We start from the raw sequence: 17744 nt of genomic DNA, 5'->3' as shown, positions 1-17744 counted from the left end.
GTTTTTTTAATAACATGTTTTTTTTTAACAGCCCCTGGACACGAACTGTGACACGGTTGTCCCAGAAAGCTCGTGTTTGGGGTCGTGTGCACGAACGCCATGTGTTCGGTACGGACCCCGAACTTTACAGTTCGGGTTTGCCCATCCCTAGTCCTGATTGTCATAAAGGGTGTCTCAAATCTGTACGTTTTCTCCGCAAGTCTGGAGGGTCTTCCAGAATACTTGAAGGACTTCGGAGACATTATCTCGGAAAAAGAGGCCGAGGCTTTGCCACCCCTCCACCCATATGGTTGTGCTATTACCTTTTGGCCAAATGCCAAATTGCCTAAAGCTCGGTCATTTAATCTTTTTGGTCTTGAGCATCTGTGTGTGGAAGCATTTGAATGTATTTTGTGGCAATTATTCTAATTTTCTGAGATGATTGTTGGGTTTTCATTGGCTGTAAGCCATAAACATCAACATTAACAGAAATTAACACTTGAAATAGAGCCTTCTGTGTGTAATGACTATATAATATATGCATTTCTCTTTTTGCATAGAATTACTGAAATAAATTAACTTTATAATATTCTAATTTATTGAGATGCACCTGCATCATGAAAGAAAAGATCATTCCAAGAACCATCAGGGGAAGCCCTATCTCAGGGTTCCCCAACTCCAGTCCTCGAGGGCCGCCAACAGTGCATGTTTTCAGGATTTCCTTAGCATTGCTTGGGTGTTGGAATCATCAACTGTGCAGGTGATTAAATTATCACATGTGCAATACTAAGGAAATCCTGAAAACATGCACTGTTGGCGGCCCTTGAGGACTGGAATTGGGGACCCATGCCCTATCCAATAACAAACTCCCCCTTTCAGAGAAACAAGGTGACGTCATAGAATTACAAAGATGCCTCCTGCCTTAAAAGATGAAAGAAGAAAAATCCAGAAAGTTTTTAAGGACTAAGCAACATTTTATGGAATTTTATTTTAATTTAGGAACATACAGATTAAAAACAACATTAACCTTGGACTAAGCATTGGGCTTATCGTAGACTAAAAAATAAATAAGCGACAATGCAAGTATATATAGCGCTTGTAATATCCTCCCTTTTTTCTAAACCACTTTACGACCAAGGACGTACTTGTACGCCCTTTGTTGCCTCCCCCTGGTTACCGTAGTCTCCGGCGGCAAGCCCGTGGTAATCCTCACACATCTCTACTGATCTGATCCACCCGCACCTGTTAACCCTTTAGATTGCACTGACAGCACAATTTAAATGGCCACGATGGGGATCGCGCTGTTCCCCGCCGCCTTCGGCGCCCCGTAACGTGATCACAGGGTGCCTTGGTATTAACATGGTAGAGCATGGTCAGCTGATGACGCCTAACGCTACCATAACTCCCATCCTGGGACCACAGACCACCGGCACTGACAGGAATGCTGCATTTCTGCTGATCAGAGCAACATCGCTGCGAACAAGTGCTCGCAGCGTGCAGTGATAAGTCCCCTAGGGAGACTATTAAAAAGGAAAAAAAGTTTAAAAATATGAAAAATAAAAAAAAATTAAAAAAAAAGTTCAAATCATCTCTCATTAGCCACATTGAAAATAAATCAGTTAAAAACAATAAAAAATTACACATTTGGTATTGCCGCCTTCAGAAATGCCTTATCAAAATATAAAATCCATTTATCTGATCTATACACGGCGTGGCGAGAAAAAAAATTCCAAACGCCAAAGTTAAGTTTTTTGGTCACTTCAATATTGTTTAAAAATGCAATAACAGGTGATCAAAACTTAGCAACTACAGAAAAATAGTGAAATTAAAAATGTCAGCTCATGATGCAAAAAATAAGCCATCACTGAGCCCCAGATCCTAAGAAATGAGAACGCTATGGGTCTCAGAAAATGGCGTCAAAAGCGAAATTCTTTTTATTAGGACAAACTTCAGAATTTTTGTTAACTCCTTAGATAAAAATAAAAAGTATACATGTTTAGTATCCACGAACTCATAACGACATGAGGCATCAGTTTTACCATAAAATGAACACTGAATAAAATATCCCCAAAATACTGTTTTTGCAATTTCACCTCACTTGGAATTTTTTTCCTGTTTTCCAGTACACTATATGGTAAAACTAATGATTTAATTCAAAATCATAACTCGTCGTACAAAAAAATAAGCCCTCAAATGGCAAAAAGCCGGAAAAATAAAGTTAAGGCTCTCGGAAGAAGGTGAGGAAAAAACAAAAACGAAAAATCGCCTGGGATGAAGGGGTTGAAGGGTTAATTTTTTCCTGTACTTTCCCTTCCCTCCCTCTTTTCTATTTCTATTAAAACTTGCTATTACTTTTTAGCATCCCTCTTTCACTCCCTACCTCCGCCAAGCTATGTAATCTATGGTTTTGATTTTTACTTTATTCTTCCCTGTTAAACTTTTGAAAATCATAATAAAAATGACTGTACAATACAAAAAAAAATGCTATTTTGTAAGTTTTTTGGCTCTTACATTTTTTGTGGGAAAAAAAGTCACTTAAATTCTTAATTTTTGATAAAAAGAATAAACATTTAATAAATAAAACATTTCCCACTTTCTGGGTATGAAAATTACTTGTCACCTATGTGAGCTCTTTAATATTTAACATGAGATGTTTTGAAAGAAAAGAATTTCTCACATTCTCAACAAAAATATGGCTTCTTCCCTATGTGATTTTTTTGATGTTTAATCAAATGTGATTTACACACAAAACGTTTAGCGCATTTTGAACATGAAAACGGCTTTTCCCCTGTGTGAATTCTCTGATGTGTATCAAGATTTGATTTAATTGTAAAACATTTCCCACATTCTGGACATGAAAAAGGCTATTCCCCTGTGTGAATTCTCTGATGTGTAATAAGATATGATTTATCGGCAAAACATTTCCCACATTCTAAACATGAAAATGGCTTCTCCCCTGTGTGAGTTCTCTGATGTGTAACAAGATTTGATTTAAATCTAAAACATTTCTTACATTCTGGACATGGAAAAGGCTTCTCCCCTGTGTGAATTCTCTGATGTGTAACAAGAGTTGATCTATCTGTAAAACATTTCCCACATTGTGAACATGAATATGGCTTCACATCTGTGTGAATTCTCTGGTGGAAACGAAGACCTGATATCCGAGTAAAATTTTTCTCACACTCTGAACATGAATATGGCTTCTCCCCTGTGTGATTTCTTTGATGTGTAACAAGATGTGATTTAGTTGTAAAACATTTCCCACATTTTAAACATGAAAAAGGCTTCTCCCCTGTGTGAGTTCTCTGATGTCTAACAAGATGTGATTGAGCTGTAAAACATTTCCCACATTCTGGACATAAAAATGGTTTATCTCCTGTGTGAGTTCTCTGATGTGTAACAAAAGTTGATTTTTCTCCAAAACATTTCCCACATTCTGGACATAAAAATGGTTTATCTCCTGTGTGAGTTCTCTGATGTGTAACAAAAGTTGATTTTTCTCCAAAACATTTCCCACATTCTGAACATGAATATGGCTTCACATCTGTGTGAATTCTCTGGTGGAAACGAAGCCCTGATAGCCGAGTAAAATCTTTCCCACATTCTGAACATGAGTATGGCTTTTCCCCTGTGTGAATTCTCTGATGTGTAACAAAAGTTGATTTAGTTGTAAAACATTTCCCACATTCTGGACATGAAAATGGCTTATGTCCTGTGTGAGTTATCTGATGTGTAACAAGATTTGATTTTTTTCCAAAACATTTCCCACATTCTGGACATGGATATGGCTTATCTCCTGTGTGAGTTCTCTGATGTTCAACAAGATGTGATTTATGTGCAAAACATTTCCCACATTCTGAACATGAATATGGCTTCACATCTGTGTGACTTCTCTGGTGGAAACGAAGACCTGATAGCCGAATAAAATCTTTCCCACATTCTGAACATGAATATGGCTTTTCCCCTGTGTGAATTCTCTGATGTGTAACAAGAGTTGATTTAGTTGTAAAACATTTCCCACATTCTGGACATGAAAATGGCTTATGTCCTGTGTGAGTTATCTGATGTGTTAAAAGTTTTGATTTTTTTCCAAAACATTTCCCACATTCTGGACATGGATATGGCTTCTCACCTGTGTGAGTTCTCTTCTGTACAACAAGGTTTGATTGACAATTAAAACACTTCCCACACTCTGAACATGAAAATGTCTTCGTTCCTATGGTAATTCTAACATCTCTTCTGTGACTTTTATTTTCCTTAATAGCCAGTGATGAATCAGAAAATAAGACCTGTTTAATAGTATCAGATGGTAGATCTTTGCTCTGAAGCGTTGAGGATACAGCTGGGATAACGCAATGTTCTTCATATGTGTCTTGTAGCACACCAAGATCATATGATTGATGATCAATGTCTGAAGAAGTCAGAAGCCCCTCTGATCTCCTAATACAGTCACCTGTTAAGAATAACACTGTTAATACTTTTTCAATAATGTATAGTTTATTTTTTAACTATAGCCAAAGTCCATTAAAATTGCAAGTCATGTTGCAAAATTTCATTATTCACTAAGGTAATGGTGACAACACAGTTCACATTCTAACTGAAGACCACGGAGCAAGGACCACTAGAGAATGATATCAGGCCACCAGGATTGGCTCAAGCAGTTTCCCAATTCAGTGTTGAATTCAGCATCTTCCTAGGTTCATGTCTCAGAGCGTTGGTCACCACTATTTTGTAGTAAGACTCTTAAGGCCCTGTCACAGACACAGATAAATCTGTGGCAGATCTGTGGTTGCAGTGAAATTGTGGACAATCAGTGCCAGGTTTGTAGCTGTGTACAAATGGAACAATATGGCCATGATTTCACTGCAACCACAGATCTGCCAAAGATTTATCTGTGTGTGTGACAGGGCCTTTAGTGGAGAATCATAAATGAGCCTGTCTGTCAGTCCTATTAGAGGGGTCTGTCTGGCACAATCCCTAACAGTCACATGCATTTTACTGCAGAATGGAGGAGCAGTACGATTATGTATGAAGAATCTCTGACTTTGCAGAAAGTGTAAAACTAGAAAAGTAAATTTGTAAAGTGGTTTTATCATGTTGTTAAAAAAGTGGAAGTATGTAATAAATGAATATACACAGCTATACACCTCATTCCCTGACCTCACCCCCGCTGTACTACAGAACACCAGTGACTGTCTGTCCGCAGTCTCTAACATCATGTCTGCTCTCTGTCTGAAACGTAACCTATCCAAAACTGAACTTCTACTCCCTTCGTCTACTAACCTACCTAATCCTGACATCTCCCTTTCTGTGTGCAGCACCATGATAACGCCAAGGCCGTATGCTGGCTGCCTGGGTGTTATGTTTGACACCGATGTTCCCTTCACCTCTTATACACAATCTCTCGGTGACTCTTGTCGCTTGTGTCACGAACTTTCCTCTGTTGCAGATTTTTGTGACAGGTTCTGAGTCTCACTTTTTCTTGTGGGACTCAGTTTATTAAATGGATTCCCTTTCCTTTGGGGAGGAGAGGGTTAATGTCAGTTTACCTTCCAGCAGCTCCTGACTCCTGGACAGGTGTTTCCGGTTTGGACCAAGCCCAGGCCCTATAAATACCCTCAACTTCTACCAGAGGGTGCAGGTTATTTTCACCATTTGGAACCTTGGCCAGGAGGTGGAAGGAGCTGTTATTTTCCTTCCTCTCTCTGAGAGTTGTGTTGCAGGCTGCAGAATTTCTAGGTGTGCTGGTTAAATGGTACGGATGTTCCCCAGTAGTGTTTCATTCCCCCCCTTTTCTGTTTATTTCCCTCATGCAGTTTTAGTGGCTCCTTTGTGTGTGGTTCCCATGTGTACGAGTAGTTGTTACCCCTGTTTATCATATTTCTTAGTGGGGTGTTTACTTTGGTTCTTGTCCCTTTCCCCTGAGTGTTGGGTTGTGGAGGGGGGGTCTTAACATCAGAGACAAGGACAGGAGTTATGACCTAGGTTGGAGGCCTGGACCTCCCTACCAACAAGGGTACCTCCAGATGTTAAGGCTGAGCCCCTACGCTCACCCTAGGGCCAGTATGAGCTTCCCTGTGTTCCCCTATCAACCCGTGACAGCTTGCACCTGAAAAACATCTCTAGAATCCGCTGCTTTCTCACTATGGAAACAACTCACTGTGGCCCTGACCCACTCCCGCCTTGATTACTGTAATTCTCTATTAATTGGCCTCCCCCCTCACTAGACTTTCCCTTCTCCAATGAATCTTTAATGCTGACGCCAGGGTAATCGTTACTACTAGCTAATCACTGCTCAGACACTTTCGCTCTGTGCTAGTCATTGCTGTAATGCTTGTGGCCAATATAGAGGCAGCAAATGGGAGTAGTGAACACACTGGATCACAGGGGGACCTGGGCTTACCCTTTAGAGGGAGGGGCTTAACTACTTATGATTGTTTGTATATGAACCATTGAACTGTAAATATGAATATGTTGGCGTTATAGAAATAAAGATTATTATTATAATATAAGCATTACTCTCCTGTTAAATCCATTGCCATTTCAGGGCAACTACTTTAGTGCTCTTCTTCGATCTTGGCCTGGCAATCAGGTGCAGAAAAATGCTGCTATACTCTGTACAAGAGATCTAGGCAACCATCTTATGTAACCAAATAGTAGAACATGTGCAGGAAAACTGTCAGGGGAGGGGGGGTAGGGTGTGGATGGCCGCCTCTGTATCTGGCCTGTATACAGCAACATTTTTCCACATCGATTCTAATAAACCCTTATATTTTAAAGGGGCTGTCCGGCACCACTCTGCATCTAGAGGTTCTGTACATGTGTCTTATTTTAGACTATACCTGCACATAAGTGCTCTAATCCAATAATATACAAGAAATCAATGAATCACCAGTATAAATAATATGGAACATGTGAACATTCCACTATAAACTGCACATTCTCCGTGTCTAGGACGTACGGGAACCTCTTTCACCTTCTTTTTAGGATAAGTTATTTTCATTCCTTTTAGTCCCACATCGTAGCAGCCGGTGACTGAGAAGAATCTGTGACTTCTCTGCATTTAGTGGTCACTACTCACCTGGGCGGTTATCTGTAGGAATCTCCTCTTTACTCCGCTCATCACCCCTCACATATGTCTCTGTAGTATTAATATGGGGCAGATCTTCCCCCTGAAACAAATATTGTAAAAGTCACAGACAGATGGAGAAGTCTCATCTATGATCAGCTCTAATCCTGCCATGTCCACCGCTCTCATTACACAAGTATAGCACATATAATACTGGAGGATAAAACAAGACTGAGCACAAGACCTTCACAGCCGTCTACACATCATAGGGAGATTTCATGGCACCTTCTCTCCATCTACCTGATGATCCTGAGGAACATCGAGATCTTCTTGTTTACAGTCCTGTGGGAGAAGAGGATGGGGACATCTCTCTGGTGTTGTCCTCTTACTGGATAGAGCTGGAGGAGACACATACAGGGACTGAATTCACTCCTTACATACAGATAATTATAGGCCGTGTGTATTTAGTCCTGTCTATTATGTGTAGTATTATTATTATTATTATTATTATTACCTGGTGATGTGAGGGGCTGGGGAACCTCCATCATGACGTCCTTGTACAGATCTTTGTGTCCTTCTAAATACTCCCACTCCTCCATGGAGAAATAGACGGTGACGTCCTGACACCTTATAGGAACCTGACACATACAATGATACCGTCACCCCCGATCCCTTCATAGCGTTACTGTATAATGTCCCAGAATTCCCAGCAGTGTCACCTCTCCAGTCAGCAGCTCAATCATCTTGTAGGTGAGTTCTAGGATCTTCTGGTCATTGTTGTCCTCATGTATCGGGGGGTGAGGTGGAGGCCCTGTGATTGGGCTCAGGGGTCTTCCCCATCCCTCAGACACAGGGGCCTGACAGCGCTCACTAGAGGTCTTCTTCACTACTGTGTAATCCTGGTTATGGAGAGACACAGTAATAAATCTCACTCCAGACATTTCCAGAGTCCTCACCTCTCCAGTTCTGTGCATCTGTTATTCCCATAGATAAGAATGATGTAATGTGACGTCATCAGAATCTCTCACCTCTCCAGTAAGCCGGAAGAGGATCTCTAGGGTGAGGTGTAATGTCCTCTCCGCCATCTTATCCCTCTCCTTTTCCATCCTTGATGGGGCAATCAGGAGAATTCTCTTATATAGAAGATCTCCACTGAGAGGATCCGATATTGTAGGGACCTGAATGGGGAGAAGATGATGATGTGACATCATAAAGAATCCTGTACAGTAATATAATTACTGGAGACTTTATATCTACTGGCTGCAGAAATAACACTAACATGTATGGCATGAAGAAGAAGACAATACATGGTTTTGGGGCTGCATTAACCGAAATGAAGAACCTCAATCCAATAATATTAGGAAGCGGCTTTTCTTCCACATGTATGGCACGTGACTATTTTATAATATTAATCTGTTTGCTTGTTTTTGATGGTTTTTTTGTATGTTTGCAGGTTTTTAGGTTTCCAGATTTTTTTGTCTGATTCTCACTGATTTTTTTTTTTTTTTTAAATATACACAAAATTACTGCATACAAAAGACGTGGGTGTGCGGGTGGACGAGAAAATCAACCAGTGCCAGGAAGCTGCTGCCGAGGCAGATAATATAATAGGATGCAGTGAACGAGGCACAGATGCTCCGGACAAGAACAGTTTTGCCTCTATACAAGTCACTAGTGCGGCCACACTTACAATATTCTGCACAATTTCGGGCTCCAGTGAATGAGGAGGACATAACTGAACTAGAGCGGGTGCAGAGAAGAGCGACCATTAAAGGAAAGGAAGGTCTGCACTAGGAGGACAGGTTAGCAAGCTTGGGGTTATTCATTTTGGAAACACAAAGGCTACGGGGAGATTTTATTACAATGTACAAGTATATCAGGGGCATTACTTAGATATTTCTAATGAGCTTTTTACAACTGAGGCCTGCAATGATGACAAGGAGGTTCAATCATAATCACAGATGGGGATTCTCTACTGTAAGAGCAGTGAGAATATGGAACTCTCTGACACATGATGTGATAATTGTTGATAGACTACAAAAATTCAAGGCGGGCTTGGATGCCTTCTGTGAAAAGTATATTATGGCAGGTTGTCAGTACTAGATTTTGTGATGGGACATTGATCCAGGGAACAAGTCTGATATTTTTAGAGTCATGAATGATTTTTGCCCCTTGAAAAAGGTATTCACACCCCCGGAACGTTTCCACTTATTTTTACGTTACTCCCACAAACGTAAATGTATTTTATTATGGTTTTATGTGATATACCAGCATTAAGTAACAAGTATTTGTGAACTGTAAAGGAAATGATAGAAAAAAATCTAATTATTTCAAAATATAAATCTTAATATTGTGATGAGCATTTGTATTCAGTCCCTTGTAGTATGATGTCAGAGTGACCAATTGCTTCCAGAAGTCACATAATTAGTAAATTGAGTCACCAGTATCATTTATTTTCAGTATAACTACAGCTGTTTTTTGAAGGTTTCACAAGTTTTATTTCAGAACATTAGGAATCAAACAGCATCTTGAAAACCAAGGAACCCACCAGACAGGTCAGGGATAAAGTCGTAGAGAAGAGTAAAGCTGGCTTCAGTTATAAAAAAAAATAGCCAAAGCTCTGAACATCTCAGTAAGCACTATTCAATCCATCATCCAAAAATGTCAGCAGTATAGTGTGGAGACACAAGGGACAGTTGGTAGGGTCGTCCGCTGGCCTGGTTGTCTTCAGAAAGACCGCCCAGACCAGGGCTCATCCCACTGAACGCTTGCACTCATTTTTTGTGGGCAGAACACTACTCAGACAACACAGGGTGAGGGAACCACACCTTGGTAAGACGTTACTGGTTCACCAACAGGCAAACACATATCGTACATTTCCAGCAAGACCTCAAGATGGTACAAGTGACAGAGTCTCACCCATCCGTTGGCTCGCAAGGGATTAGAAACTTTGCGACTTCGGGGCTTCCTGGGCCAACTATCACAGCCAACAGCACTTCGCTTTTGATGAGCACCCACTGAGAGGAGATAGCGGCAAGCTTAGAAAGCTGAACGAGCACAGCAAGATATGTAGCCAGACAACTGAATTGTCCTCACCTGGGTTCTCCAGGCACAATTGTGGGCTCAGCATTGAGCAGTGAAGCAGATCTGTGATCCTCCAGCTAAAAATGCAGATTTTAGGCTGAAGTCCTGCAAAATTAATGTGGAAAGAGAAGCAAAGCCCTTTTTATACCCCTCAGTTCTCATTTCAGAGTATTGTATCTTACAGGATTGGTGGGAGATGGCTGTTCTCTCATTGGTTCAGTTCAATCTGACTGCATCATATATTCCTCTAATTGACATAGTCAAAGAAGCTGAGGCAATCAATATTTAACAGACAATAGGGCTCTGGTCAGTCTGACATGAAACAATGGCTAACTCCTCTTGATTTTGCAATCAAAGGCACGATATGTCTGGCCTAATTAAGAACAGTTCACCACTCACACAAATCTCCAGATGCTGAGTTGTCACATATAGCACAACTGCAAAACGAGAAAGACATGGCCGTCCACCTGAACCAACATCCCAAGCAAGGAGAGCACTAATTATAGAGAAGCAGCCAAAATGCATATGGTCAATGGAAAAGCAGGAGAGATCCAGAGCTCAGGGGGAGAATCTATAAGTCATAAACTCCACAAATTTGAACATTTTTAAAAGCAAAACATAAGAATTGAAAATTGCTTCACAGACGCCTTCTTCCAATTTATCAGAGATACAGCTGTTTTATAAAGTAGAAAGGGCAAAAATGTCACCTCTAGATGTGCAAAGCTGGTAGACACATACCCCTAGAGACTGGCAGCAGCAATTGCAGTGAAAGATTTGTCCTGCAAAGTATTCACTCAGGGGGCTAAATACTAATGCATATCACAATTTTCATAGTTACATTACTTAAAATGTTTAGAAATCCGTGTATAATTTCCTTTATACTCACAAATATTTGCTACTTTATGTTGGTATCACATAAAACTCCAATAAAATCCACTTATTTGTGGCTGTAATATAAAAATACATGGAAATGTTCATCGGGTGTGCATAGTGTGTCGCCCTGGACAAGCCAGGGGCCACAGAGAACAACACCACAACACCCCACACTCCCAGCAGGCACATCAAGGTCAGACAAAACCCTGGTTGCCCTCCTCCAGGGGCTGATGATCACACCAGGGGGTGGGCCAGGCGGTTGGTCCCGCCCACCGAGGAGTTCACAGTCCTGGAGGCGGGAAAACAACCAGTTCAGTTTTGGAGAGGAGAGAGGAGAGTTCAGTTTTGGACAGTGACAGTGGAAGGAGGAAAGTGTAGTAGGAGAGCAACTGACTGACGGCGTCCGGGTGTGTGGCCCGGGCGACACAGCAAGGTTGGCAGACGGTGGTGACCGTCTGCAGGAGTGGCCGATTGGAGTCTACCGTAAGGACCGTGGACGGGTGGTGGCCCGGCGGTACCGGACCGGTACGCAAAGAGAAGCCAGCACCAGTGGCAGGGGCTTTTCGGACCCCGGCAAGGCTAGGAGTCGCCGTGAATTTGCCGAATCCGTTAGTGAAGGGGACCTCCTGGGTTTCCAAACAGTCAAGTCCCGACAGAAGGCAACAGTCCAACCTAGTGAGAGAGACACCGCCACCGCCAAGGCAACCGTTTCTCAGGGCCAGCGCCTGCGGGCAAAAGGGGCTCCTCCGGCCCATATCCAAGCCGGGGAGCGGGTTACCAGTGGGAACCCATTGGAACCAACAACCGTATCTAGGTGCAGGGAAAGGCAGTCACCACTAACCTGTCGGGAGACACCGCAGCCGTCCGAGGGACCCGTTCATCCAGCCGCTTGTTTTACCGTGAACTGTGTCATCATCATTGGGCTGAGTGAGTACCTCCGTGCCGTGCGGCACAGCGCTGCCCCTGCGACCCTGCACCTCATCAGGCCCCGCAACCCGCCTGCCATCAATCCCTACCCCATCACCGGGCCCCAGGACAACCAACCCCCCTACCCACGGAGGGGAGAATTAACAACCAAAGCTGCTCCCTGTCACTGCTCCCGGGATCCCCGTCCAGAGCAGCGGTGGTGTCCACACAATCACCACAACCGTGGGTGGCGTCACGGACAATATTCCCAAAACCAAACCACCCCTTTTCACTCGGGGAGCGCTGCTCGAGTCCCCGGGATCCGGCCCATCGCTCGAGCCACCGAGCAACGGCAGTAGCAGTCGGACCCGAGCAGTGGGAGAGCGCAGCGTCCCCTCCTCCGCCCGCGACAATAGTTTTTCAAGGAACGGTATGTCTACTTTCAAAAAACAATGAAATTTTGTCAAAAATGTTCTTCAGTCCACACCCGAGATATTTTATGTATAGCAAATACTTTGGTGCAAACTTGCAGCCATTTAGGAACACGAGACATTTTGCACTAAAAAGTCAAAAACACAGGTCACAGGAAAAATACAAAGCGTTTCTATTGTACGCAAAATTCATCATCCACTTGCTCCATTCTGAAGAATTTGTAACAAAAAACATTAATACAAGAACACAAAAAAAGTGACTTAGAAAAAAACACAATTGATGAGTTGGATGTGAGTTTTGTGGTGCGGAGCCCGTTATACCGGCAGACGGGATGTGACCGGAGGCAGAAATATTCAGGGAAGGGAAAGATTTTACACTTTGTAGATAAATCCTCTCTTCCCGGGATGTAACGGCCTCTAATGCCGGGATCACACGGCCGGATAAAGAATCATCACAGCTTCATCCAGAAAACTAGGACAAGTCTTTTCTTATTTGTCATCCATATACAATCCGGTATTTACAGCCGCTATTAATCATTTACAAGACCATTTACAGCTTCATCCATTACAGAACTGCAATGTACCCGTAACACAATGTCTGCTGTATGGTGGAGCAGGGAATCTGATGGTTTGTGCAGACACAGACCTGAATGGACGAGTCTCCTCCGATTTACGGAAGGCACTAGAGGATGCTGGGATTATTCTCACACGCAGATTCTGTCAGTGAGAAAGAAAATCCCCATCTGCACTGCTACATCCAATAACAATGGTCTGAGGGCGAGACGTTGTGTTATTTTATGGACAGCACTGAAAATACAGTAGTGTGAACGAGAACTAAAAGGAATCCTCAAAGCTCTTATCTCTCCTAATCCTGCCATCTCCACCACTCTCATTACACAAGTATAACACATAATACTGGAGGATAAAACAAGACTGAGCACAAGACCTTCACAGCCATCTACACATCATAGGGAGATTTCATGGCTCCTTCTCTCCATCTACCTGATGATCCTGAGGAACATCGGGATCTTCTTGTTTACAGTCCTGTGGGAGAAGAGGATGGGGACATCTCTCTGGTGTTGTCCTCTTACTGGATAGAACTGGAGGAGACACATACAGGGACTGAATTCATTCCTTACATACAGATAATTATAGGCCGTGTGTATTTAGTCCTGTCTATTACCTGGTGATGTGAGGGGCCGGGGAACCTCCATCATGACGTCCTTGTAAAGATCTTTGTGTCCTTCTAAAAACTCCCACTCCTCCATGGAGAAATAGACGGTGACGTCCTGACACCTTATAGGAACCTGACACATACAATGATACCGTCACCCCCCGATCCCTTCATAGCGTTACTGTATAATGTCCCAGCATTCCCAGCAGTGTCACCTCTCCAGTCAGCAGCTCAATCATCTTGTAGGTGAGTTCTAGGATCTTGTGGTCATTGATGTCCTCATGTATCGGGGGGTGAGGTGGAGGCCTCGTGATTGGGCTCAGGGGTCTTCCCCATCCCTCAGACACAGGGGCCTGACAGCGCTCACTAGAGGTCTTCTTCACTACTGTGTAATCCTGGTTATGGAGAGACACAGTAATAATGCTCACTCCAGACATTTCCAGAGTCCTCACCTCTCCAGTTCTGTCCATCTGTTATTCCCATAGATAAGAATGATGTAATGTGACGTCATCAGAATCTCTCACCTCTCCAGTAAGCCGGAAGAGGATCTCTAGGGTGAGGTGTAATATCCTCTCCGCCATCTTGTCCCTGTCCATATCCATCCTTCACGGGGCAATCAGGAGAATTCTCTTATATAGAAGATCTCCACTGAGAGGATCCGATATTGTAGGGTCCTGAATGGGGAGAAGATGACGATGTAACATCATAAAGAATCCGCTGTAATAATACAATTACTGGAGAAAATAAGGTGAAACATATGATGAGAACATTCTGGGGGAACATTATACTGTGGGGGGCAGAAAGGGTCCGAGGACTGAGGGCAGAAAGGGGCCGAGAATCGAGGGCAGAAAGGGGCCAAGGACTGAAGGCAGAAAGGGGCTGAGGTCTGAGGGCAGAAAGGGGCAGAGGACCGAGGGCAGAAAGGAGTCGAGGACTGAGGGCAGAAAGGGTCCGAGGACTGAGGGCAGAAAGGGGCCGAGGACTGAGGGCAGAAAGGGGCCGAGGACTGAGGGTAGACGGGTTTCCTCACTTCCGGCCTCTCATAGTTGGGGCGTTTGTATCTATCAGAGGAAAAGGAACAAAAACCTCACGATTCATAGAAATCAACGAGAGAAAAACTCCAAGAAAGTCTCAGAGCTGAAGGGGTTAATACCACCTTAGCCCAGTAATGGGGAATCTCCACACACCTCCACCTGCAGAGCCGCACACTAGATATATGGCTGCTCTGTGCTTAGAGGACCTGTGATGATGTCACATGGAGGGGAGGAGTCAGGGGTCACATGATCAGCTCCTCAGTGTAGTCCTATATTGGCGTGCAGACACTGGATGAGGCGTGGTGCCAGTGGACGGTTATAAACCACTGTATGTATGTGACCCCTGTTGCGTATGTATGTGACCCCTTCACACTCATTTCAATCTTTGCTAAATTGAATTCTTTATTGATAAGTTCGGGTGAGGAGAAGATTTGTTGAGCGACTTTAGAAGGAAAATGTTTGGACCTGATCGATCTTGTATCACAAGTAGCTGAAAATGTGTGTTCAACGTATATGGAGCAGAGCCGCATGTGTACGATGTGTTCAGAACAGTGCTGTGTGTACGATGTTCACGTAGCGGAGCTGTGTATGTAACGGAGCCGTGTGTGCATGACGTGTATGTAGCGGAGCAGTGTGTAAAAAATGTGTATGTAGTGGATACCCTCTTTTACCACTTTTTTAGTCCCCAAACTACCCATGCAGGTTCGATATAATCCACACGAGGTCCGAAAATGATTCAAGCTCTGCTACATGTAGTTACAGCGCGTGATCATGGCACATGACCGCCTTCTATGAGGTTCAGGCAGAGACTGAGCAGCGATCAGTGGTGACATCACTCAGGTTAGCCGCGGCCACAGCTGGAGGTTCCCACGGTCCTCCACTTGTGACCGCTGGTAACTTAACCTCAGGTGACTTCAGTGACCTCACCGGAGTTCATTCACCGTTCATCACGCAACTCACTCAATCTGTGCCTGAACCTCACAGTGTACGTAGGAAATCCTGTTAGATAGAAGCGCAGAATAGAGTCTTACCAGGTAAGGTAACAGATAAGCCAAAGTAATTTCATTCACCTATAAGGGTTGTGTCGGTTACAACTGCTAAACGCACATAAAAGATGGCGAAAGCCGCAGCCCTGGAAAAGAATTCAGACATAACGGGGGAGAGATCGGGTGTACTCCGCGCTATCACCAGAAAATCAGATGTTGATTATTTCATCTTTTTATCTTTATTCAGGTCGATACATTTCAGAGAACTCTGTCTCCTTCATCAGGACATCAAGGAAAAATCAACAGTCTACTACAGAGGAAAGAACCTATATATATATATATATACAGATACATCAGAGGATCGCCCACCGTATTTCAAATACCGGCGAGACAATTGACTTATCAAATACTGGCAACAAGATTTAAAGCATAATGCAGAGGGGGTCGTGGCGACGCTGATGATGTGAGATGCAGCTTAACCGAGGTCCAACTGTCATCCTACAAGCTACGGATTTTTAATAAATATAATGGCAATGGATTCATTTACCAACCTGATGACAAGAAATTAGAAGACCTAAGGAACATTTTGATACCATTTCCGTAGATTTTGATGCTGGCACACCAGAGATATTCAGGGCTAAACCTGGCGGTATGTGAGTGAATCTCCTGCGTTTCCACTGCAGAACCCCGGGCCATATCACACATCTCCTCGCTATGTCCATTATCCGACCCGGTCTCCAGTAACTCTTAAATTAATATAGGAGAGCCTCTTCCACCCAATTTAGCTATCACCATGATCTCCTATATACAGGGATCTGTACAGCGATTTGTCCTGATGGATCCGCTGATACTGCCTCTGATGTAAGCCCCCCCAGTCTGTAGTGAGTCCTGGAGCTGCAGTTGCCGCTGTTACACTCATTAAATAAAAGTCTACCTCCTTAGTGCCCCGTTCAGAGACACTGTGTTTCTTAGTTAGCGATATACTATTATCAAGTCCGCCATTAACGGCAGTAGGTACGAGCTTCTGCTCTGCGGACATCTAGCTGCGTGCATCTTATCTAAACTTCAGGGAAACTGATAACCAGCTGTTGCACACTGCTTACACCACTAATCTACTGAACAAAGAAAGTGTTCACCAAACTCATTTATGTTTTAACAGTTAACCATTGTCTCCTCTCCTAAGAGAGATAAGGAAAAGGAGCCCTCAATTACTGTTGTCATAGTAACCAACAAGACTCACTGGATCCCATTAAGGCTATGTGCCCACGTTGCGTTGTCCCTGCAGAAATTTCTGCAGTGATTTGAACAGCACATGTGCGCTTCAAATTGCTGCAGAAACACTGCGTAATGAAAAGCCGATTTCATGCGCTCTGGATGTAGCCTCTCCCATACATAGAGCGGGGGCTGCATCCAAAGCGCACGAAAGAAGTGACATGTTGCTTTTTAGAACCCAGCGATTTTGTAGCATGCTAATCGCTGTGTTCTAAAACGTTACGTGCACATGGATTATGCACAATCTTCATAAGATTGTACTGGGGACGAAGGACGCATGCAGTTACGCTGCGGTGCAGAATGCAGCATAACTGCATGCAATGCGCACACGTGGGCACAGAGCCTTACACGTATAACAAAGACTTTTAAGTGCACTGTGCCTGTCTAAAAATATATTGGATACGTCACTGAACCTCCTAGAAATCCTGTCCTAAGACCCCCGGGTCTTCCTAGCCTGTTTGCTACTTTATTAACTACTAAACAGCACACCCGGTTATTAAGAAGCGGCGCTGCAAGCTGCCACTGACTTGGCGACGTTGTTATAAACACATACGAAGCACATTGCTAGCTTAAGTAGTCAGTACCCTGTTATAAATCATATATACCCACAACATGGAGAAAGGCACCAGACTTAAGAACTATAATACATCAACCTCCAACTCATCCAGCCGAACAAATCAAAATAAAGACAAATTACAAGGAAATAAAGTGGGGAAAACTGAAACCAACAGACTAACCCTCAAAACTGACAAAGCTGTTTTGGCAAAAGATGTCGCTTTCGCTAAGCACAATACAAGCGAAATACCTGCAAAAGAATGCTTAGACTCTCACCACCAAAGCTGTCAGGCTTCCACGATAAATTCATACCTTACCGACAATAAGGAAACATCATATATCAAACCTGCAATTTTAAACCCATTTAACTACAGACAAGAT

At 43.3% G+C, this 17744-nt stretch overlaps 1 protein-coding gene and 1 long non-coding RNA gene across 2 annotated transcripts in view; both read right to left on the bottom strand.

Moving 5' to 3' along the window:
* Nucleotides 1–1010: 1010 nt before the first annotated feature.
* The window catches only part of LOC142260748 (uncharacterized), an 85390-nt gene continuing 68656 nt past the window's right edge, over nucleotides 1011–17744 (bottom strand). Inside the window, 5 exon segments of the mRNA XM_075332072.1 lie at nucleotides 1011–4432; nucleotides 7061–7151; nucleotides 7349–7446; nucleotides 7563–7686; nucleotides 7768–7920. Coding sequence (XP_075188187.1) covers nucleotides 2661–4432; nucleotides 7061–7151; nucleotides 7349–7446; nucleotides 7563–7686; nucleotides 7768–7920 — 2238 coding nt within the window. The 3' untranslated portion in view covers nucleotides 1011–2660.
* On the bottom strand, nucleotides 13388–13891 carry LOC142260754 (uncharacterized). Its single transcript, XR_012728690.1, has 3 exons — nucleotides 13732–13891; nucleotides 13526–13649; nucleotides 13388–13442 (listed from the first exon to the last, which is right to left on the bottom strand). It is a non-coding gene; the product is annotated as an uncharacterized LOC142260754 (long non-coding RNA).

The sequence above is a fragment of the Anomaloglossus baeobatrachus genome, unplaced genomic scaffold (assembly GCF_048569485.1).
Source record: "Anomaloglossus baeobatrachus isolate aAnoBae1 unplaced genomic scaffold, aAnoBae1.hap1 Scaffold_177, whole genome shotgun sequence".
NCBI classification, from domain to species: Eukaryota; Metazoa; Chordata; class Amphibia; order Anura; family Aromobatidae; genus Anomaloglossus; species Anomaloglossus baeobatrachus.
Note: the sequence above shows the minus strand (reverse complement) of the source record. Positions and strands in the feature narration are given on the sequence as shown.